The sequence below is a fragment of the Nicotiana tomentosiformis genome, chromosome 4, assembly GCF_000390325.3.
Source record: "Nicotiana tomentosiformis chromosome 4, ASM39032v3, whole genome shotgun sequence".
Classification (NCBI taxonomy): Eukaryota; Viridiplantae; Streptophyta; class Magnoliopsida; order Solanales; family Solanaceae; genus Nicotiana; species Nicotiana tomentosiformis.
The window spans coordinates 4,492,214-4,516,613 of NC_090815.1; the positions used below are offsets into that span (position 1 = coordinate 4,492,214).

The window sequence follows — 24,400 nt, forward strand, 5'->3', positions numbered from 1 at the left end:
ACTGAGAGGCTGGCAATATTTGCTCTTCACATTCGCGTAGTGAGGGGGTGTCGCGTTCGCGTAGGGAGGGGGAATGAAGCATCGCGTTCGCAATGGGTTGAACGCGTTCACGTAGAAGGCATTGAGGCAAAGGCATTTTGTGCTTCGCGAACGCGAGGGTGATGTCATGTTCGCGAAGGAGGAATTTGGACGGGAGCTATTTTGTGCTTCGCGAATGCGAGGCGCTGACCGCATTCACGAAGAAGAAAAGCCTGGGCAGTGAGTTTAAGTTATTTGGAGCTCGGATTGAGGCGATATTTGGGTGATTTTAAGAGGAAACAACGGGGTAAGTGTTCTTAACTCAATATTGGTTAAATTACCCAAATCCATGGTCGTTTTTATCATTTAATTGGTGAATTGAGTTGGGAAAGTTTGAAAACCCTCTTGGTTTAAATTGAAGATTTGAGGGTCGAGTTGGGGTCAGATTTTGGTAAAATTGGTATGGTTAGACTCGTGGTTGAATGAGCTTCCGGATTTTGTAACCTTTGTCGAGTTTTGAGACGTGGGCCCCACGGGCAATGTTTGAGCTAATTTTCGGATTTTGATGAAAAATCATTATTTTCTTATGGAATTAATTCCACTGAATTTTATTTACGGAAACAAATTATTTATGACCAGATTCGAGGCGTTTGGAGACCAATTCATGAGGAAAAGACATTGCAGAATAAGAATTTCACGGCTTGATGTAAGTAACAGTTTTAAATCTGGTCCTGAGGGTATGAAACCCCGGATTTTTGGTATCATGCGATTATTTTGGAGGTGACGCACATGTTAGGTGACGGGCGTGTAGGCGCGCACCGAGGGGATTGTGACTTGGTCCGTCCCGGGAAACTGTAAAGTTGAATAATTTGTTGTTAGCTATATGCTCTCTATGTGTTGATAAAATTTAACTGTAAATCATGTTAGAAATCATGCTTAGGCTATGTGATAGTACTGTTGGGACTCCCAGAGGTCGCGTACTCTTTGAATTGCCTGCTAAATGTACTTAGTCTCAGTTTTTACTTGCACATTTTATCTCAGTCTCTGTTATTATTATTGATACATCATATCATTGTTGTTTGGGCTGATTTCATGATTTTTGAGAGCCCGGGAGACTGGAGATATTTATGACTGAGTAAGGCCGAGGGCCTGATTTTGAGATATTGATACTATAACATGTGAGTTGTCCATGCAGCACGTGAGTTGGCCGTGCAGATCCTTATATTATACTATAGCACGTGAGTTGACTGTGCGGATCCTTATATTATACTATAGCACGTGAGTTGGCCGTGCGGATCCTTATATTATACTATAGCACGTGAGTTGTCCGTGCGGATCCAGATATTTATATTATGGCACGTGAGTTGTCCGTGCAACACGTGAGTTGTCCGTGCAGATTATAGCGCTTGGGTTGTAGTAGCCCCTCCGGAGTCTGTACACATCCAGTGAGCGTGGGTACCCATTGAGAGTGAGTGATGAGGGCTGGGAACCCAGTGAGTGGTTGTTGTCCTAAGAGGTTGTACTTGATTTCCATTTGTTATTGCACTTAGTTGTTATCTGTATTTGTTGTGAAATCTCTGAAAGATTGTTGATATACGGATTACATGAACACGAACTGTATAAAAATTGATTTGACATTAAACTGCCAGTTTTGATAGCATGTCTATTCTTTGCTGGAATTACTGGAAATGAACCATAACTGTGTAGCTCGTTACTATCTTCAGTTCCTTATTTATTATTGTTACTTGCTGAGTTGGTTGTGCTCACAGTACACCCTGCACTTCGTGTGTAGATCCAGGTGTTTCCGGACATAGCGGGTGTTGATCCTTTCACGGGGTTGATTTTCAGGAGATTTTGAGGTAGTTGCCATGTTTTGCAGACCTTGTCTCTCCTTCTTAATTTCTTTGTTCACTGTATTTGGTCTCAGACTATTATAGACTATATTTTCCAGACTTGTATTCATATTAGATGCTCATGTACTCAGTGACACTAGGTTTTGGGGAGTGTTTGTATTGTATTTAAATATTATATTTTCAATATTAAGAGAAATTGTGGTTTATTGAGATTTTCGGCTTGCCTAGTATTGAGATAGGCACCATCACGACGGGTGGGATTTTGGGTCGTGACAAGTTAGTATTAGAGCCTAGGTTACATAGGTCTCACGAGTCATGAGCAAGTTTAGTAGAGTCTTGCGGATCGGTACGGAGACGTTTTTACTTATCTTCGAGAGGCTGCAAAACCCTTAGGAAAATTTCACTTTCTTGTATTTTGTCGTGCGAATTTGTTGATTCTGGAAACTATATTTTTGCTATTCTATTCTCTCATAGATGGTGAGGACACGTACTACCGGATCGGACGGTCAGCCACCAGTTAGGGCCGCAATAGGTCGGGGCCATGGTAGAGGTCGGGGCCGAGGTAGAGGTGTAACTCGTACCATAGTTGGAATAGCAGTTGTAGTACCACATGTTGTTCCAGCATAGGAGAAGATTCCAAATGTAGTTAAGCCGACAGGATCAGCTCAGGCACCAGCTATGCCCATTGAGATTGCAGGCATTCAGGAGACTTTGGCCCAGATATTGGCAGCCTACACTTGCCTTGATCAGGTGGTTTCGGCTCAGGCCGCACCTGCCACTTCTCAGGTTGGGGGAGGTACTCATATCCCCGTTGCCCGTACTCCAGACCAGGTAGTACAGGGACTTCAGATACCGGGGGCACTACCAGCTCAGCCGGTTGTAGCTACTCAGGCCCCGGTAGTTCCTGTTATGGCAGATGATGAGCAGAGGAGACTTGAGAGATTTAAGAGGCTTCGACCTCCACCATTTAGTAGTACTGAGTCAGAGGATACTCAGGATTTTCTGGATAGGTGTCAACGGATGCTTCAGACAGCGGATATTCTGGAGACCAGTGGGGTCTCATTCACTACTTTTCAGTTTTCTGGGTCTGCACTCAGATGGTGGGAGACTTATGAGAGACGTAGGCCTGTTGGCGCAGCACCCCTTACTTGGCATCAGTTCTCCGTGGTCTTTTTGGAGAAGTTCGTACTTCAGTCCCGCAGAGAAGAGCTGCGCAGACAGTTTGAGCAGCTTCGCTAGGGTGATATGTCTGTGACGCGGTACGAGATGAGATTTTCTGAGTTGGCTCGTCACGCAGTCTGGTTGGTTCCCACTGATAGGGAGAGGATTAAGAGGTTCATTGATGGCCTCACATATCATCTGCGATTACTTATGACTAGGGAGAGAGTATCCGGTGCTACTTTTGATGAGGTAGTGGACATTGCTCGGCAGATAGAGATGGTTCGTAGCCAGGAACGTGGAGAGAGAGAGGCTGAGAGGCCTCGTGGTTCGGGTGATTACAGTGGTATTCCTTCAGAGGGTCAGTTTCACTGTGGTAGGGATCATTCTTACAGACATGCTCAGACGGGTTGTTCAGCTCATCGTAGTGCATCAGCTAGCCATGGTTCTTACAGTGCTCACTCAGGCCAATCTTCATTCAGTGCACTACCAGCGCAGAGTTCTCATCATGCCTCGTCCGCACAGGCTTCTGCAGGTCATCCCTCGGATTATCAGGAGCAGCAGTTCCGTTAGAGGAAGGGTTGTTTTGAGTGCAGAGAATTTGATCATTTAGAGAGAGTGTCCTAGGTTGTTGAGTGGGGTTTCACAATAGAGTTCTCGACCGACGGCGATAAAAGAATATCAAATTATATCAAATATGATAAAAGAATAATAATAACTATGATAAAAGAATATCAGATGCCATATATATTTATATTAAATAACGTTCACAAAAATATGTTCAAATTATCAAGTATGAGATTGGATCTAGAGCATATCTGCTATATCCCCGACATATGGAATGTCATCAGTTCAGTTGAGCCTCACCAAAATCTTGCAGACTTTCTTATATGGAAACTTTTGGTGAATTGTTGAAAATGAAAATGAAAGCAGAGAGAACATGTTTAGTAGCCTTCCTAACACTAATTTTATGGCGCAAATCGAACTGTATTGAAGGATTCGGATGAATGCTTCAAAAAGCACATGAATATGTAGTCTGGTGAGAAATTTCATGGGAGTATAGACAAGAGAAGTGACATTTTTGACATCTCCATCTTTATTAGTCAAACAGATTTAAGTAACCAGGATTGCAGTGTAATAAGAAGTTTGAAGAAACCAATAAAGATTAGCTATTTCTTGTTCCTAATAATTGTGTACTCCGTATTTCAAGCTACGTGTGCCTATTGTTTATTGGTCCAATGGCCTCAACGCTGGCTGTCCCTCTATTAAAATGTTGGGTAAGTGGCGGGGAATTACCCGTATTCAGTACGAGCAGAGTGGAAACTGCTCATACCTTTCGGACTTTGACATTCGCCTGTCCCCGTAATCCTAAAAGACCGCTAAGTTTGCACTGCATCGTCATATAGTAACAGTAACTGTAGTGGCACTCTGCCCACACACTAACTTCAAATTGTGAATCAGTAAAATGAAAATTCAAACTAGTAAAATTGCAGAGTATCTATGTTAGTAAAATTGCAGATAACTTTTATGAAAATTCTCTTTATAAAATACAAGGGTTTCAATTCCGTTTCCTCCCCACCCCCAAAAAAAAGATGCTCCTTTATTACACAAAAGAGTTGTGATCAACAATGTCCAGTTGTTTGTATTGTTGATTAAATAGTGAATGTATCATTCAATTAACTATGTATTAATATTTGCTGAAATAAACAAGGACTTAAAAGGATTGTTTGTGTTGGTATTTAAAAACTTTGTTTGAAATTTGAGATCATTTAGAACAGATTTAGGAAAACATTTGGGGGTTTTCCTGAACTTTATGTGGGATATTGATGTTTATGTCCATTATATATTTCCAGAGCATTTTGAGTCTGCTATTCAATTATATTCATCGAAGTCTACCCAATTGGCATATATTCAACTCTACAAACCCGATAGATAAATCTCTAAAGAGCAAAAGTATGACAATCGTCTATCGCTTCATAATCAAAAAGACCTTATTCTTTTAGTACCATATTTGGTAATCCAAAGGGGCCTAATACACTAGTAAAATAAGAAAATATAAGTAACAAAACAAACTAAAGTTTAATGCAGTTTATTCTTCCTATAAAAACCATGAATGAATATTTACCCTTTCAGGTTTCATACATGCCTCTTATTGTCTTCTAATACAACTTATTCAACAATCAAAATAGTATTAATGTTACAATGAGTACATTTACTTGTCCAAATCTCTAAGCAATCCATCATCAAATCAGTTGAGCAATTGACACAACTAAATATGAGAACTATTTTGCAGATCAACTGCTCTTTGATGGACTCGCTAACGCAACATATCAACTCCATTCGAGAGGCTTCTCTTGACCATATATAGCATCCAAAGCTGCTATGTTTACCCTCTTACAATCTCACATGACCAAAGCCTCCTTTAAATGAACCAAAAAGAGGTCGAGATCGTCTAAAGCTAAATATGTCTTCTATTTGAACTGCATTTGGTTCGATCTGCTCGTTCTTATGTTCTTGAAATTGAGAAGAATGTGAGCTCCCATAGACTCTGACACTTAAAGCCTTCTTCCGAGGTACACCAGCCCTTATATATTCGTCGAAGAAATCAGTCAGCTCCTTTTGCGTCAGTTGCTTTAGTGCTTCAATCTGTTTCACCAATATTACTAAAATGATTAGATAGATTTTTCCCTATGATTATCGGAATGTTCTCAATTTCTTTCAGCTCTCATGATATTGCAGAAGATATTTTTCAGCAACAAATAGGGTCGTATCATTTAGAACTTGGACAGGTTTGACCGTTTTCAGTTTCATTTTGTGCAAAAGCAAAATTAAGGAGATAGGAATATTATTACTTGGCTCATGAAATGAAAGTCGCTTGACGGACAATAATAATCATCATACCTCACGTTCTCTTCTATCAAACTTGAGGGTTGCATCTGAAATCTCCCTCCAGTAAAATCGAGATTCCTCCCGTAAATTCTTGTGTTTCTCAAGCTTCATATCAATAAGTGCATTCACGTTACTCTGTCATAAACGGATAAAAGTTAGGGACAAGAAAGCTATACTGGAAAATTACCGATGTATAATACAAAAAATATTAACGCAGTATGTACTGCAGACATGATACTTTGACAAAACCTACATTGTATTGTATTCTGTTGATTAATAAGCAACCGTAGCTAGCTAGGTACACAATCGGGAATGTTTTAGTTGAATGTCAAAACTAAAAAACAGTACAGAAAAAGATACGACTTGAAAGTTATATGACTTAACAGCTACGGACATATTTACTGACAATAAAAACAGGGAAAAAAGCGAGGTTCACTACATAGGTAAATTAAATAAGACTCCATAAAATTGAGAACTATGGTTTCGAACTTTCCCTGCTATGTCCAGAAACATCTCCTCTATCAGTAATTGTTGAACCAAAAAAAAAAAACTATGCGAGGATTTAGAGAAGAGAAATGATGTAACGATAACATGATGATTTGAAGAATACAAGTTACACTTATTTATAGGCATCAAACACATTACACATAAGATATTGTCAACATGGGACAATATCCAACTTAAAAGACACTTTGTAATAGAAGACATTTAAATTTGAATGGATTAAAATACAAAAGGAATTTGGATTATGTCCTAAATTCAAATCATATTAGTCCAAGTAAATATTGTTGGGTAATATAATTAGATTAATTATTTATGTCATTATATATTGATTTAAGACAGTCCTATTTCATAGGGTTAGCCCATTTAATTGGGCTATTAATCCAAGGTCTACTGGATGTCATCTTATCCAAAAGGCCCAAGTTAGTACCACGTGTCAAGCGACGTGGCGCCAAGTCAAATGAAGGAGCCAATGAAGTTGTCAACTTTGTGGATAAGGATTATCCTTAAGAACATAGTCTAAACGAGTGACAGACAGATTACTGGATCTTCCTGAGAATACTTGTACTGAATCAGTTGCTACAAGTTCTTTTCATTGGAAAAAAAAGTAAAAAGTGTTACTAAGCTCACCTTGAATTCATCACTAGTCATCTCATAAAGTTTGCTCTCAAACATCTTCAGAAATAACTCCACTCTTGAGTCAACGTATTTGGGATCCTGCCAAACAGCCAGTAGATTGATCATAAGCCATACTCAAGAGAAGCAAAATGCCTGATCTCATTTCATGCGACAGTATCTATAATAAAACCCCTTACCTTTGCAGTTGACTGAATGATAAACTGCACCCCATGAACACCAGAGTCACTCCTAGAAAGAGAGTTGTAGTTAAGTTTAGGTAAAATAGAACCTTTAAAGATGAACAGCAAACAACTTGCCGAACAGTATTCAGTAATAAAAACATTATATACCTCTGCATGAGGACGGTGATATAACCAAGTTGCTCAACTGATCTAAGCTGGTGGAAGGCTGGCTGCTTTGCTATGAGAGCAAAAAGCTGGAGTTTGACATTCAGTGTAAAATCATCCTGATGCACCTGGAAACTCAAGCAAAATTGTTTAAGAAGCAAAGAACCAGGAAAAGGTTGATAATACAATTCATTAATAATGCATTGGACATGGTTCTTTTCCATTTAGAAAAGAATAACCATTTGTACCAAAAATCTTGCAGAACAATTGGTAAAGTCTTTACGGGCTTATGTACATATGAGGAATAGCCTCTCATTCCATGCACATTGCATTAACCTAAGATGTACCTGAATATAATGAAGGAGGGAAGAATTTTCATCATTTGGATTTAGGCCCTCTGCAGCATAGAAGTAATTTACACCTCTTTCAAGATTAACCACTCTGTTTGTCAGATGCTGAGATGCAAATAGAGGCTTGGATATTGGCTGCGGACCTTTGAAGAACACATCCTCAACAAGTTGCGTCATGGACTCTGCTTCAGCTTGTCCAACATTTCCTGAGAAGAGCAGTGAAATTCACAAGTTAAGAGATACAGAATGAAAATAACTTAAACAGTCATTGAGAAAAGTTACCTGCTACATAGCACTCTAGAAAGGACCTTGCCAGCAAAAGTGGATAGAATTTAACCAGATCGTCCGCTTTAAGATGTGGAAGAACTTCAAGTTCATCAGTCCAAGGCCATGTGTTTGCTTGCAGCAGTAATGAGCAGTAATACATAGCCTGCTGATATGGCTGTTGGAACTTGTAATTCTGAAATTGCTTTGTCACTAATTCCTATAAATAAAAAAAGAGATCAACAAGAAGCAAATAATGTTGATGCTCTTGATTAGAAAATAGAAAGAGATTAAGGAGGAAGAAATAAAGACAAATAGTAAAATTCATGAGTAAATAAGGACCCTGAACAATAGAAAATCTGAAAGGCTGGCAACATCCTACCTATTATCAAATTATACAACCTAGAGAGAACAGAAAAACCAACATCGCAGGTAATGGTGACCAAAACTTCTCACATCTAGATGACCAAAAGCGAATTCACGTAAAAGGACCCAAAAATAGAAAAGTGACTCGTATAATCTCCTATTTGTTTCTTTTGAATTAACACTGCACGACATAATCACAAGAAAAAGTGAAGGTACAAAAAGAAAGAAAATACTGGCGTTACATCGAGCAATTTGTATGTTACTCCTTCAATCTCAAAAACAATGACCTACTTCCCTCTTTTGGCTCATCCAGGTAAAGATGAGCTCTTTCCTAAAATGGCAAAATTTTGTCTCTAACAATTATAAGAAATATAGATTACATTATTTCAAGCTTGAGGTAACACGTTTTTACTAATTGTTCCACCTTATTAAATTTCAAAGTATTATTTTGAACACTTGTCTAGCAAGTTCAACATAATAATCTATTCAAAACCCTCAGGGGTTGGTCTGGTGGCAATTGACTTGAGCCTTGGGGTTTGCTCCCTTTCAAGGTCTCAAGTTCGAAACCCACTGGGTGCAAACAATTTCTGAGGGCCATCGGACCGGGTAAAAACCTGAATTAACTGTGGTGCACTTGCGGGAAACTCCTTGCCGAGGGCCTGTGCACCCCCGGGATTAGTCGGGGCTCAAAGAGACTCGGACACCCGGTGCAAATCAAAAAAAAATAATCTATTCAAACAAGTTAACAGGTCAAAAGTACGTCATTCATTTCTGGGACAGAGATCTTAAAAATAAAAGGAGAATATTATAAGGTTTTCATTCAACTATTTATTATTAAATGAGACTCTTTTCATGATAAACTTTTTTTATTTGTACAGCTGATTTCTTATACTCCTTACTGATCCTTCAATCTCAAAAACAATGACCTACTTCCCTCTTTTGGCTCATCCAGGCAAAGATGAGCCCTTTCCTAAAATGGCAAAATTTTGTCTCTAACAATTATAAGAAATATAGATTACATTATTTCAAGCTTGAGGTGACACGTTTTTACTAATTGTTCCACCTTATTATATTTCAAAGTATTATTTTGAACACTTGTCTAGCAAGTTCAACATAATAATCTATTCAAACAAGTTAACAGGTCAAAAGTACGTCATTCATTTCTGGGACAGAGATCTTAAAAATAAAAGGAGAATATGATAAGGTTGCCATTCAACTATTTATTATTTAATGAGACTCTTTTCATGATAAACTTTTTTTTATTTGTGCAGCTGATTTCTTATACTCCTTACTGATCCATTTAGGCAATCTGACTTTAGTTTTGATCATGCTAGTATATGTGTGTGCGTGCATTCAAATATATACTAGTGCATACATGGAACAAGACAATTTACAAGTCCGCACGGTAGCAGGTGTTATGTCATTTATAACGTCGTGAGAACATATTAAGCAGCGGGATAAGAAGCCATTGATCATATAACACAACATTCTCTTGTATAAGGTGACTGAAAAACTTCAGAGTGATACGTCAAATATAAATAATCGCGATTCATTAGTATGTATGGTACAATGAAGACCAATTTAAATTGAAGGTAGAGATAACTGGCAGGCACGTTGATGCACCCAATAGTACCAAAAAGCAGACAAGATAGATGCAAATAAACCAATAATTTGACAATAAATTCTCTTTAAAAACACTGAATGAAGTGATAAGTGCCCGACTGCAACTCTAACAACACTTTGACACAAGAGAGAGGATTTGATAAGAGAAAAAGTAAGTGAAATGGGGAACTGGATATGAAGAACTTTGCTATTGATTACATGAGGAAATGATTCAGAATTTTTAGCTGTGAACGGCGGAAAAACTATGTTGACAAAATGGATCTTCAGAATTTTCTTACATTCTTCGCTTAAGTTATCATTGTTCATCTAGCCTAGACTACGGCATACTAGGATCCATTATGTTAAAGCCAACTGCCACAGAGTAATAATTTGGCTTGAAGAGTAATGCATTCTTGCAGATGATGTGGATAAGCAGAAAAAAATTGCTGACGCTCACCTTGATCACAGAGAACCTGTCCGGTTTTACTTCAAATTTTGCAATTTTTTCAACAACTGCTTCCAGTAAGACTCTTAACTTGTCGTTGTATCCAAATAATGTCAACTGCAGAAAAGAGAGGATGAGAGGGGGAACAAATGAAGCGAAAATAGATAGTATCATATTCAGGTCTAACTTTAAGAAGTAGTAAAACGCCACAGCAAATGCAAGAAGCTCAACAGACAATCAAGTAGCACTACCAGTTCACTTCGAGAAGACAAGATGAAGCAGATAGTTCATGTTTTCACGGCATCAAAAGATTAACTATCTTTGGGCCAGCACGAAAGAAGTTTAGGAAAGCAAAAAATATGGGTTTAATGGATGTAGCAAGCATTCAATTTATGCATGGAAGAACTAAACTTGAAAAAAGAAAAAGGTTAGACACCCACAAAACAATCAAGATAAACAACGGTCTTCAAAAGTTTGTACACATAGAGACAGGAAACAAGATGATCACCTGAAAACCATTGTTTGTTTTGTTTATACAATAATAAAGACCAGCGACTTGTGCATCATAAGCTGAAAGAAACAAAAGGAGAGATTTACAGAAGTGTTATACCTTACGGAGAAAAAGAGCAAAATTGACATTGCAAATAATATATTGATGACATGAAGAAGTTACTGAAAAATATATTAACACGAAAAGGTTAAGTACAGAGTAATAGTAGAAGAGTTGTCCTGCAGTGCATAACTAGTCAATAATCTTGCAGACATACCGTATTCATTCAAGTAATCCATCAATAGACGTGTAAAGATCTCAGTAAGAACCTCAGCTTCTGGAGAATGTCCACAGTACGGGCAACTAAAATCGATCATAACATAGGCTTTTGGAGATGAAAATGCTGTATCCGGCTTATACCATAACCTTGAATAAGGTGACTTCCGCAGCAGTACTGGAACTTTTGTCTGTTTGACAAGTAACATATAAGAAAAGCCAAGACATCAAAATTATACTCCCTATGTTCTACTTAACATGACGGTCTTTAATCGGGAATGGAGTTTAAAAAAGAAAAAAAAAACTTTTCCCCATATTTAAAGTACAGCTAGAACTTGTGGTTTTACCATGTCATGACATTTCTATAGCTATTAGAAAATGTTATTAAAGGTAAAATGGAAGGTTTAAAGTTAAAGAGTTGTCACATAAAAAGGTATCACTCTTTTGGAACAGACTGAAAAGGAAAGAATGTCATATAAAATGAAATGGATGGAGTAATAAATAAGTTCCAAGTTAGCACCTTCTCAAAGACAGGCTTAAGTGATAAATCAGTTGGTATGAACACATTGGGAGCAGGGAGATGCAGCTCTTCACTGGGGGCTTGCTCCATCCAGTGCTGCAAAAGTAATTGTCATATCAGCAAATGTTCACAGAGAACTATTTGTCTCTGTAATAAAAATATAGCAATCCAAGACTTATTTAATGTGAGAGTGCTGTCATCAAACCTGGATAGTGGCACCACTAACTTTCTCTATAGAATACGCAGTTCCATACCATGGCTCGGTCATGCTAGTATTACCCTCAAACTTTGTTGACTCCCAGAAGATTCTGTTCAGAACCAAATTTCAGTGAGGTCTTTATATACCTTCCACTCTCAGATTTTCCATAAAAAAACTGTGCAAACTGGGAACTTAAATTATATGCAGGCTAACTCTTTGGGCAACAGTAGCTAACCTGACATTGTCTGGATTGAGTTCATTCAAGAAAGACTGAATGATGCTAGGATTAAACTTTGAAGGCAAAGAGGATCCCACCAACCAATCTTCTGGAGGGTAGTGCTGGCAAGTAACGTCACAATTTATTAGGTTGTTCAGGTATTCATCTTTTAATGTCAGTATTCTACCAAAACTTCCCAAGTCAAAACTGAATAACTTAACAACCATTGATTACTGTTATCCAGGTATAATTTAAATGACACGTGTATATAAAGCTAAAAAACGTTTCAAAAAAATATTTTTCACTGCCCAACCAAAAACTGGAAAATAAGTGATTTTCACACTTATTGTCCAGGAAAATATTTTCCATGGAAAATTTCCTGCACACAAAACACATCTGGTAGTTGTCTCTAGATGACTTTAGAGTTCCTTTGCCAAACGTTTACCCATTATGATGGTCTGCCTTCAGCAACAAACTACTAATAACTCCAACAATCAAAGAGTAACTCTAACTGCCAATTCAATCCAAAATCTAATCCACATTAAATCAACCAATTCAAAGATAATAAAAGTATCTTAAAATAAATAAGGGACACTTTGAGGAGCTTGGGGTCGTCCTGCTCCAGGTGGTGCTTTCTCACTGGTCCACATGGTTTGTTGTAGCTTCCTTTATTAGCGTTTATATGTAATTTACTGTGCTGTCACTTTTATTTTACAGACAAACTGCCATGTGTGCAGGACTGTCAACACGTGTAATCTCCTTCTGATCAGATGGGGGACTTTGTATAAAAGCTACCTTATGATTTAATTTCCATTGGGCCCCCCATATTCAGGAGTACATGCTATCCATAGAACTTGTGTGCGGGTACTTGCAACACATTAATGACTTACGGAAAATTCTTAGCACCAACATAATTTTATTAATACAAACAAATTTTTAGTTTTGCTGAAGGTGTGTTTTGAAAAAAAAGCAAAAATTTATTTTATTTGATGTTTTAACCAAATTTTAAAATAAAAAACAAATTTCAAGATAGAATTCTTGAAGGAAAAAAAAAGTAGGAAAGAATAAGACATTGATTACATTGTTTCATTGAGACATAATTAGTTTTCAAAATGGTAGGATACTCCATATTCGGGTTATAGTTAGAAAACATTGAATGATACTAATGTACATAAAGCTCAATAGATTTTTCAATAATTTATCATAGTTACATTTTAAATGAAAGACAACAGATAACAAAATTAATTTTATTGTATTACACTGTATATTAGTATTACTTAGAGTGGACTTTTCACTTGCTTTTCGTATTTTCTACTTGGTAAAATCGCATGAATGATAATGTGATTGTATAAATAGATAGTAAATGGAGAAGCTAATTAAGTGCAAATACATCATGATCCTGTGCTCCATTGAATTACAGTTAGCATATTTAGAAATGTGCACGCATAAGGTGAATTCTTGACGAAACAGATTATGTATATATTGGGTTCTATGTATTTGTGGCTTTCATTCTTTTATCATTTGACGTTAGATGTCAGTTCCAAAGTACTCTGAATTGAGTTGTGATACATATTACTCCAAATGTCTGCTATGAAATTAATTAACTAGCTACAACATACATAAGTGACGATATATTAGCAACTGTATAAGAATCTGGGACTATAATAGGCATTAAATTTATCTTTTTTCCCTCTAATCACACTTCCGGGTAGTTGCCAAAAAGTTATTTGTATGCAAAGTATTAAGCTGTTACAAATTGCACTTGGGCCCATGCTCAGCATGGGCACATCACCGCTAGTCTTAAAATATATGGGAACTTTATCTGATCAAAAAATAAATATGGGAATTTAAACTGCATGTAGTTTTTTTCCCCTTTTGTCTCAATCGAATAAATATACTTGGTGTAGATAAATTAATTAAAATAAAAATAGGAACAGATGTTAAAAAATACCTGCATATTCATTGCAACATTAACCACGTAATCACTTGGTCGAATCTTGTCTTGATAATGGAAGGCGGTCTCACAAATAGCTGAAAGCTTAATAGACAAATTTTAACGCACAATTAATTAGAATAAATAATAACAGATTAAAAAAGACATAAGATCATTAAGAGCAATAATTACTAAGACACAACAAGAAAAAGAAGGCCAGGAAAAAACCTGGTCATATTAAGTGCCAAGACTAACAATGGAAATTTACAAAAGCAAGATTGGAGAAGAGATGAAGTGTTACTGTGTTAGAGAGCATAATCTCTAATTTTTCCGTCAATCATTGATTTATGCAATCTATCATGCTAAAATGGGTAAATGAACAAGAAGGACAATGCAGGATGATCTGATAGGGATCCTAACCACATAGATAACATGCGGAATAGTGTAGATGTAATGTAACAGTATTCCTTTTCGGGACCAACCCGTTACTAACCCTCCATTTTAGAATAAGAAACTCTTCCTTCTCTTTAGAAATCTAACTGAGACAATTCTGGTTCGTGAAATTTTAAGAACTTTGCATAAATTTAAAGACAGTAAGGATAGAGATGTGGTGGTGTGGCCTAAGCTCACTTTAGATGGCAGGTACAAAGTCGAAAGTACGAACTGGGAGTTCATCTTTTCTATTTCCATGCAAAAAAAATAAAGAGACAACGCATAATCTTAAGAACTTTGGTTTCACAAGCTTAAACCAACAAAGAAAAACATCTTCAAATTAAGGATTCATATACACTAAATTATGTAGATTAAACCTATTCATTAAATCATCTATAACAATGCACGTCATTGGCGTAATTGATGCAAATGACATATAATGCAGTCATGAAAACTTATAATGGCATTGACCGGCATGCACGAGGATGCAACTAACACTACCTCTTCAAATATCCATTTGCAGCCACCGGCCTGTTGTAGGAGATGAATATACTTGAATAGCAGACCCATAATGTCTTCAAAATGCTCTGGAAACAAATAATGGACATAAACATCAATATCCCGCATAAAGTTTAGGAAAAATTCCACCTTCAGCTTTACCCAATAAAAACTACTGTTAGTGGAGGGACAAATAGGGGTTTGGTAACATACTAAGGTTCAAGTTTCAACAAAAACAAGTACCTTGACCAGCATCAGTCAAATCAATACCCACTTTAAAGAAAGAGAACTCATCGGTCCAGTCTGATTCCCCAGCAGATAAACTTGTAGCCCAACCTGTGGCAACAACCAAATAAAAGTAGCTTTCTGAATATTAAAATGGTTTGAGAAGAGCACCTTCAGGTACTTGAAGAACTATAATAGCATTAACAAAGATAACATGTAATGAACGCCAGGGCAAGATCCACAAAATGAACTATAGTCACAAAATTGTATGGCGTTTTAGCATCTTAACAAACACACTGATTTCATTATTCAGGCATATGGGACACCACATCCTATCATTCATTGATCAGACAAAATGATCTCCCTGAACTGTTGTATGCATATTCTCTCACAATTGTCCTAAATTATATGGTTGGTTGTAATAGTAAATATGAAGGGCTTAACATCGACATAAGCATGTAGGCACAAATATAGCAACAACCATATCAGCAACTCAAGGATGAAACAAGTTATAAATGTACAGGTTGTCGTTATGTTTGCGGAGTGGCAGATGAACCTACATACTTATTAGAATATTAGGAATTCCTTTATTTTTTTTTTATAATGGTAACAAACTTTATAAAAGAGTAAAATATTTACAAGAGATTGTGTGAGCCACATTCAAACCCCAAAAGATCTGAGACTACGTAGCCTATTCTGTTCGATTACATTTCTTCTAGCAAATCTAGTAAAGAATGTACATCCTCCCTATAGCTCTCTTTGCACCAAAAATGAAATAACAAAAAATAATTAAGCTAGGCCTATCTTAAAAAACTCTGGGATTCCTTTCCTTCCATATGACCCACCAGATGCAAGCAGGAACTACTTTCCACCATTTTTTCTGTTTAATATTTGCACCTCCATTGTTCCAGCTACTTAGAAGAGATGCAGTGTTATTGGACATTGTCCATGAGATTCCAGCCAAATTAAGATAGAAATGCCAAAGTTGAGTAGTGACTGGACAGTGTATAAAGAGATGGGAAACTGACTCCCCATCTTTGCCACAAAGACTACACCTAGCTTGTAGCTGAATTCCTCTTCTTCCATTTCCAACCTTGATACTAGAATGATCAACAATGAACCTCCATTGTCCCCTAATTGTTTTCCATACACCGACTCCATATGGGGATGATACTGGTTTGGTGCACCAAGATACTCCATGGTCATACTTCTCTTGTATCACCCTTCTTCATAAAGTTGTTTCCTCCAAATTATACCTCCATAACCGGAGATTGTTGTTCTGCGCCTTTAGGTTTCTGATACCTAAACAACCTGCCTACTTAGAACACAAAAGAGTATCCCATTTGACTAGGTGAATAGCCTTTTTCTCACTATTTTCTTGCCATATAAAATTTCTTCTTAGGGAATCAATCTTTTTCCTCACCTTACTTGGTATTGGGAATAAGGACATCACATAGGAAGGCAGTGCATCTAAGACACTATTCATCAGTCACCCTGCCTCCAAGTGACAAATATTGACTCTTCCATCTTGAAAGTCTTTTTTCACTCCTTTCAATTACCCCTTGCCAGATTTCTTGCGACTTGTTTTTGGAGCCCAAAGGAAGGCCTAGATATTTAGTAGGTAGGTTCTCTATTCCACATTCCAAGATATTAGTCAAATTCTGTATGTTTGGAACTTCATTTACCTGATATAGCTTACTCTTTCCCCAGATAACATGTAAGCCTGCAGCAGCTTCAAAGGTTGTTAATATCAGTCTGAGATAAAGCATCTCTTCTGGTTGAGTTCCCATGAAAATGATAGAGTCGTCTGCATACAGGAGATGTGAAATCTCTAGGCTACAATTTTGTCTGTTAGACACCTTGAACCCCTTGATCCAGCCATTTGACTTTGCAGTGTTGATCATCTGATTCAGCCCTTCCATTGCCATCAGAAACAAAAGGGGGATAAAGGATCCCCTTGCCTTAACCCCCTTTCTTGCCTTAACCCCCTTTCTGAAGAAAAAAAACCTTGGGGTGAGCCATTAATCAAGATAGAGAATTTTACAGTGCTAAGACAGAAACGGATCCAGTTAATCCACTTAGTTCCAAAGCCCATATCATACATTAATCTCAGGAGGAACTTCCAGTTGACATGGTCGTAGGCCTTCTCTATATCCAGTTTGCATAAAACACCTAGGATTTTGCTTTTGAGTCTAGAGTCAACCACCTCATTAGCAATAAGAGAAGCATCCATGATTTGTCTTCCTTTTATGAAGGCCATTTGATGACCTCCAATGAGCTTGTTAATTACAGTCTTCAGCCTCTCAGTTAAGACTTTGGCTATAATCTTGTAAACACTTCCAATCAAGCTAATTGGCCTAAAATCTTAAAGTTCTCTAGCCTCATTCTTCTTTGGGATAAGAGCCACATAGGATGCATTTAAACTCTTCTCAAAGTATTCATTAGAGTGAAAATTCTTTAGGGTCAACATGACATCTTCCTTGACTGTTGGCCAGCATTTCTGGAAAAAACCCATGGTGAAGCCATCAGGTCCTGGTGCTTTGTCTGAAGCACAGGACTTGAGGCATTCCACCACTTCCTATTCTTCAAACTCTCTTTGTAACCATAAACGTTCCTACTCTGTTAGAAAGGTCCCCCTATCAAGATTGTAATTTGGCCTCCATATTTCAGGTCAAGAATATTAGGAATTCCTACAGTAAGCATTTCCTAGGACCGAAGAGATTCCCACTCAGGGGTAATGTTTCAGAGTCCTAATGATTAGAATATTTTTCCAGTCAAAAGAAAAGAACAGAACAAGTTTTTACCTATAATTTTTCGTTTCTCTTTCTAAATTTAAAGAAAGGGGAAGGGTGAGTTGAAGCCAAGAAATGAATGAGGTAAGGAATAGGATAGATAAAGCGGATAAACTTTTTTAGTTGAGAACTCACCTAACTTTTTCAAGATATAAAACAACGATCCTTCTCCTTCATGGCCAATCAAGTGGCCCAGGTACCTACTAGGCCCTTCTTTGTAGTGACGTATGCCTGGGGTTACTGGCCACACAATTTTCAACTTGTGACCTTGTTTTATTGGAACAGCTCGAACAAGAATCTGAGAAAAAGACGTAACAAAATAGAAATACTAAATGGACAATAAAACAGTAAATTCAGTTTGATAATCTGCAGAACATGGCACTCGCTAAATGCCCTTCAAATCTCTGAATTATTTAAGTTACTGAATTTTTAGTTATATTTTGAATGTTATCAAAAACCTTGTCTATTTCTATAAATGAATAGGAAATTAATATGTAAAACTTATTAAAGTATATATATATATATATATATAGAAACACACACACACACACACAAGGCATATGCAAAAGACAGAGGTACACAAATAAGACTCTACAAGGAGCACCCACGTGCTAATTAGAATCTCATAGTACTCCAAATATAGCAGAAAAAGAAAGTTTAGTTTTTAATCAGTAAAAGGCATTTCATTAATGCCAAAACAGCATTAAGGCCAATTTAGCTGAGGAAGAGCTTTGGTTTTGGCACTCCAGTTCAATAAAAATGAGTTATATCTTCTTTTTTTTTCTTTTTGATAGTAAAAAATGAGTTATATCTTAAAAACATTGAACAAGTAGATTCAGACAATAGACGTCATGAACAGATTACTTGTCGACTTCAAGAGCTCTATTGATAGAAGCCAGTTCAAAACCACCCCAGTAAAAAAAGGAAAAGAAAGGTAAACATCTGCGCGTAGTCACTTGGATACCTGGAGATGTTCCGTGGTGCAAGGCTGACCAGTAAAACGAATTTGATTACGATCAATGTTTGGGATATCCTGAAACTTGCTCCGTACTAGCTGCTCAGCTTTATCAAGACTATCTGAAGTATAATTATACAGACTTAGCAGCTGTTAATTTGGGCCACTGGTAATGTATTTGCAAATAATTATCCATACCTTTTGAATAGATGACCAAGTGCATGAGGTTGGCTGAATAATTTTCTGAATAAAATTTAAGAAGCTCCTGTCTTGTATCTATGCCTCTTTCTTTTGGCCTCACTTCTAATGTATCCCAGCTGCCTATGCACATGATGAGTGACGTGATCATTTCTTTTTCTTGGGATAAGTAAAACTATAATATGCCAATATGGTCATTTTTTTATGTTAGCGGAAAAATCTTCTGTGATATGAGCATATAAAAAACTCCAGTATGCTTAGCTCAAAAGTAATTTCAAGGAAATGATTTTATAAAAGAAAACTAAAAGGGCATCCACAGACTAAACTCTGAAATCTAGCAATTCAAGAAGTATAATTGAGACACTAAAAAATGTCCAAGGGTGAAGAGGAAACAACTTGAACAGAAAATCAGCTGATACTATTCGAAGTGTTCAAAAAGAAGGCAAAAGAACTTGCATGGCTGCACACTAAAGAAGAACACGTATGGAGCAGCGGCCTCCAAAGTGTTCCCAATAGAATGATGATGAGGATACAAAGGAAGGGTTACTGTTGCAGAGATTGCGCCAAAGGGATTGAAGGGTCTAGGTACCAAAATCATTGAAGCTGCGGACTATGAAAAACTTCGGGGATTGAAATCTCTTAGATGAGAAAAAATAACTTATTAGGGGGAAAATGAAGAATAGATATGAGGGGCCAAATACATCCACGAGGGACAAACTCAGAATATATGAAACAAAGAAAGCTCTAGAAAGATAGATTTAGTAGGATGGTTCAAAGTCTTCCGTGCGAAGTTGATTTTACTAATAGAAGAAATATATCACCTTCCAAAATTAGTCTGTTTTCTGTAACATTTGCTTTCAAGGGAACTCTAATGGTTGAAGATATATTTTATTCTTTTTTCAGCCAAAGCAAACTATATCTTGATTTTTCACTTTATTTAACAGTGTTTACTGTGATCAACTCCTTCTGTGGCATTATGATGTGCTTTTCTCCATCTTAGAGAGAACAACTGCAGTTTTATTTCATGAAGGAGAAACTTTCTGACAGGATTTTGTTCAATGTATAGTAAACTAGTCATATTTCTTCATGTATCATAGTAGACAATCACAAAGCAGACATTGAACAAGTAAACCCTGGTATAAATATAAAAATATAAAACTCATGACAAGGCCAAAACCATAAGTGAACCTCTTTTTTAATAAGAAAAGCCATAATAGAATCTAAGAATATGCATCATTGAAAGATGTGCAAACCTGTGCTGAACTTATGGTATGGATAATTTTCCGCACTTAGATGTTTTTGTAGCTGCACAAAATAGTATTTGAAAGTTAAAACCTCTTCACCAAAGAAGACAGTTGCAAAAGAAATAATCCCGACAACTTTGGCATTATGAGACTTCTAATCTCTAGATAATGAAAATTCTCGATATTGTTGTCAAAAGATGTAGTACTCCTTAAAGCTTTTCAATATCAAGGAGAGACTGTATTTACTTGAAAGAGTCGCCACTCTTACTATTTGCTTTAAAAAGATAAATGAAAGTCCAAACCACTACCTATCCTTAGTATAGGCCCATTGTAGTGGAGCTGTCAACCTCTCTTTTGCACTCTATGTATTTTGTTCTATATGCATTTTCTTGACGCCACTAATGACACTACGGACTTCATAAAGGGAAACTGAGTGATGGAACAAAGGTCAAACACATTGGTGAGGGAAACTAAGAAGTCTTCTTTTTTCTTTTTCTTTCTTTTTCAGGCCAAAGAAAACTAAGACTATTCATAACATATGCTCCTGGAATTTATGTAAAAGAATCTTGATTTAATCAGACAGTTTCATTTAGCGCAAAAGTTAGTGAATGATTTAGAATAAACTTCTTACTAAACATCTCACTGTATGCTCGTTGTCCTTATCCATCAAAAAAATAAACATATAAAACAATAAAAAAGAGAAAACTCCTCTCCTAATTACTATCTCTCTTGAATAACTTTCTTTTTCCTTTTATTTAGACGGTAAATGGGACAGGCCTTCTCCAAGAACGAAAGGAGATAAATTCAAATACATGGTTTATCCTAATCAAACAAAAAAGAAAGTCAAATACCTGGTTCATTCTCCAAGCATCAGAGAGTAGATTCTTCTGGTGTTCTGCATTGGCAAAAGAGTTATGTGATGATGAATTACTTAGAACACGTACAGCTAGCAAATCAATTAATATGCATAAAAACACATGTACTAACCAGAATCAACAGCTTTAATTTCTCGAGTGGTAGCATCTGATGACATCAATGGTTTGATAAAGAACTGGGCAAATCTGGAAAAGTAAACCGAATAAATCAGCCGTGGAGTCTTTATAAATACTAACATGATACACTTACGAAAAAAAATATTAACATGAGACATGACACTTAGCCATATATATTAAACAATTAACCTGTCCAATGCTTCTTCAAAACCATCAGCATTTACTTCAAAATAGTAGTTGGTGTCCTCAGAAGATGTAAAAGCATTTGTACTACCTCCATTCTAATCAAGAAACAAAAAAAAAGACTTGTAAAATACGACTATTTTGTTGAATGTGCAGAGGCAATGAAGGAACTTATGAAAGAAAGAATTACAGAGTTGTTTACCTCTGTGATGTACTTCGAATAACTGTCCTCTACAGGATACTTCTCACTTGCATAAAACAACATATGCTCTGGCATGTAACAGAAAAAAGGCCAAATGAAAAAGTAAAAGAAGACATATTAGACAACAAAATATTCAAGGAAAGCAACAGAAACCTCTAAGGAAAGAATTAGAGATAAGAGGTGCACAGTAGCACACGCTTAGCAGTTCCTAAAGCCAATAGAAAAAGGTTTTAGTGCTTCCTAGCAATCTACTAATACATATCCTCTATATAGATGATTCATTCTGCAAGTTCGCTTCAATTGCCACAATTCATCATCATTCACCATTTTCTTAAATGAAAAACTATTCTCAAGTCCATAGATATGCATATGTCTGCATGGAAGAGACAATTGAATAGACCCCCCTCCACCCCCCACCCCACCCCCCCAACCCTCACCCCCCAAAAAAAAGTTAGAGCAAGAATTAAGAAATATTTTTTTTAATGATAGAAATATTTACAATGATTTTTTTATAAGGTAAGATTTGATTAGAAAGGTACCAAGATGGTACAAGATACATCAGTCCAACATCAGCCGCTAACATGGCAACTACAAGATACATCAGTCCAATTGTCTCTGCATGGAAGAGACAATTGAATAGACCCCCCCCCCCCCCCCCCCAAAAAAAAAGTTAGAGCAAGAATTAAGAAATATTTTTTTTAACGATAGAAATATTTACAATGATTTTTTTTATAAGGTAAGATTTGATTAGAAAGGTACCAAGATGGTACAAGATACATCAGTCCAACATCTACCGCTAACTATTTTTGAACAACTACCTCGCACCAGCACACAATTATCTAAATATTTCATGATAGAAATGTTAACAATGATTAAGCACAATGAAACCAAATCGCCTGCAACTAAATTAATAAATTGGACCTTATCTAATCCATCCAACTACCTAGATGCCATCAGAAACTATCGTGGTTTACTTGACCACACTGGGTTCAAAGAACTGATCCTCCACATGTGACATGTGGCTAATCCACCAACAACCATCAGTATTCTGCAATAGCACTTCCTGGTACCATATATTTTCCTTCTTTTTAGTAACGGTGGTCTCCGAGCCAGCTTGTGCACCTCAGCTATTCCACTTGGTACTTGCTAACTTCCACTAGAACAAGTATCGGGTAACTCTACTCACCAAAGTTTAGGCAAATGGGAAGAAATCACCTTTCCACCGGGTACAACTACCTCGCACCAGCACACGTACCGGGTAACCCTGTCAGCAAAGCTTAAGCAAATGGGAAGAAATCAACTTATCACCTAGTTTTTTTTTTCTTCTGTTGAGATTTGAAACTAAGACCCCATGGTTCTCCTCCACTTACTGGTACCATTTCATTGTATCTCAACTATTTTTCATTGGGAACATAGTCTTCTACAACCTAAATTTAGCAGCTCAAAGATCCCCTACCCATTATTGAACAAAATACATACTCTAGTAATACTGAACCTTGAAACTGACACAGAAAATGAAATTGTGGCATTCAAAATCCGATTTCCATCCTCAAAGACCTCAACCACAGTGGCGGAGCTACCTTTGGTGAAGGGAGTTCAATTGAATCCCCTTCGCCGCCGGAAAATTGTACTGTGCAAAAAGGGTAAAAACATAATTTTGTATATATATAAACTATTGAATCCCCTTGACATAGGTTCATATCGCAGGTGTGATATTTTTTAAATTTTTTTTTTGGATATCCCCTTACTCAAATTCCTAGCTCCGCTACAACTCAACCAAGTCTAAGTCTATTGCTGTGAAGATTACAGTGCAGAATGGTATTTCAAAAATTAAATCAAATTACAGTACAACAACTTATTTACTCAATCCTAAGGCTAAAAATAAGGCAAAACAATAGACCCAATAAAGCACATAACGACTGAACCTTTTTGCAAAAACAAATAAATAAATCATACCAAGAAAATGGGCAAGGCCTTCAAGTCCCTCGGGATCGCTAAAAGCACCAACACACACATCCATTGAAGCTGCACACTGATAACAAATACCCCCAAAACAAATAAAAAATGAAATTAATTCGCTTTTAATGAAACCAAATAAATTCAAGCTAAACCCATATTTAAGAAACATAGAAAAATATAATATAAAATGAATAAAAGTAACATACTTTATCAGTTTCTGGGTCACTGATGAGAAGGATTTCAAGATTATTTTGAAGAACAATTCTTCTGTAATCCCTTTTGTCAGTTCGCGGTTTCACTATCTCCACTCCCATACTTTCTTCCTTTCTTCCAACTGCCATGATTTGCTCTGTGTGTGTGTGTGTGTGAGAGAGAGAGAGAGAGATTACCTTGGTATAGAGTTTTGGAATTTGGTTATTATAGGAAGGAGCATGTAAATTGCAGCCTTGGAATATCAGGGATGCTGCTAGTCTTATAGCGTGTTTGACCAATCATCTAAAATATCATTATTTTGAGAAGCCTTTTAAGAGCGGACATAACAAATTTTTCCCAATTTTTCAAAACATTTTCACTTTTTTCCGAAAAAACTTTTTTTCCAAATTTTCATTCAAATCACCCGCAAAACTTCAAAAACAACCCAAAATTATATTCATATTCAGACGCAATTCTAAATA

The 24,400-nt window shown here is 36.7% G+C and overlaps 1 protein-coding gene across 1 annotated transcript; it reads right to left on the reverse strand.

Annotated features, from left to right (window-relative positions):
- Positions 1-5,102: 5,102 nt before the first annotated feature.
- Positions 5,103-24,185, reverse strand: LOC104115258 (insulin-degrading enzyme-like 1, peroxisomal). Its single transcript, XM_009625846.4, has 26 exons — positions 23,933-24,185; positions 23,724-23,799; positions 21,768-21,835; positions 21,572-21,663; positions 21,378-21,451; positions 21,242-21,285; positions 20,400-20,451; positions 19,147-19,269; positions 18,958-19,070; positions 18,129-18,291; positions 15,220-15,312; positions 14,980-15,065; positions 14,065-14,151; positions 12,132-12,235; positions 11,903-12,005; positions 11,698-11,793; positions 11,179-11,368; positions 10,920-10,981; positions 10,424-10,528; positions 8,017-8,218; positions 7,732-7,940; positions 7,388-7,512; positions 7,235-7,286; positions 7,050-7,136; positions 5,931-6,053; positions 5,103-5,675 (listed from the first exon to the last, which is right to left on the reverse strand). The coding sequence occupies exons 1-26, from the start codon at positions 24,065-24,067 to the stop codon at positions 5,424-5,426; spliced, it is 2,916 nt and encodes a 971-aa protein (XP_009624141.1). The 5' UTR covers positions 24,068-24,185; the 3' UTR covers positions 5,103-5,423.
- Between the last annotated feature and the right edge of the window lie 215 nt (positions 24,186-24,400).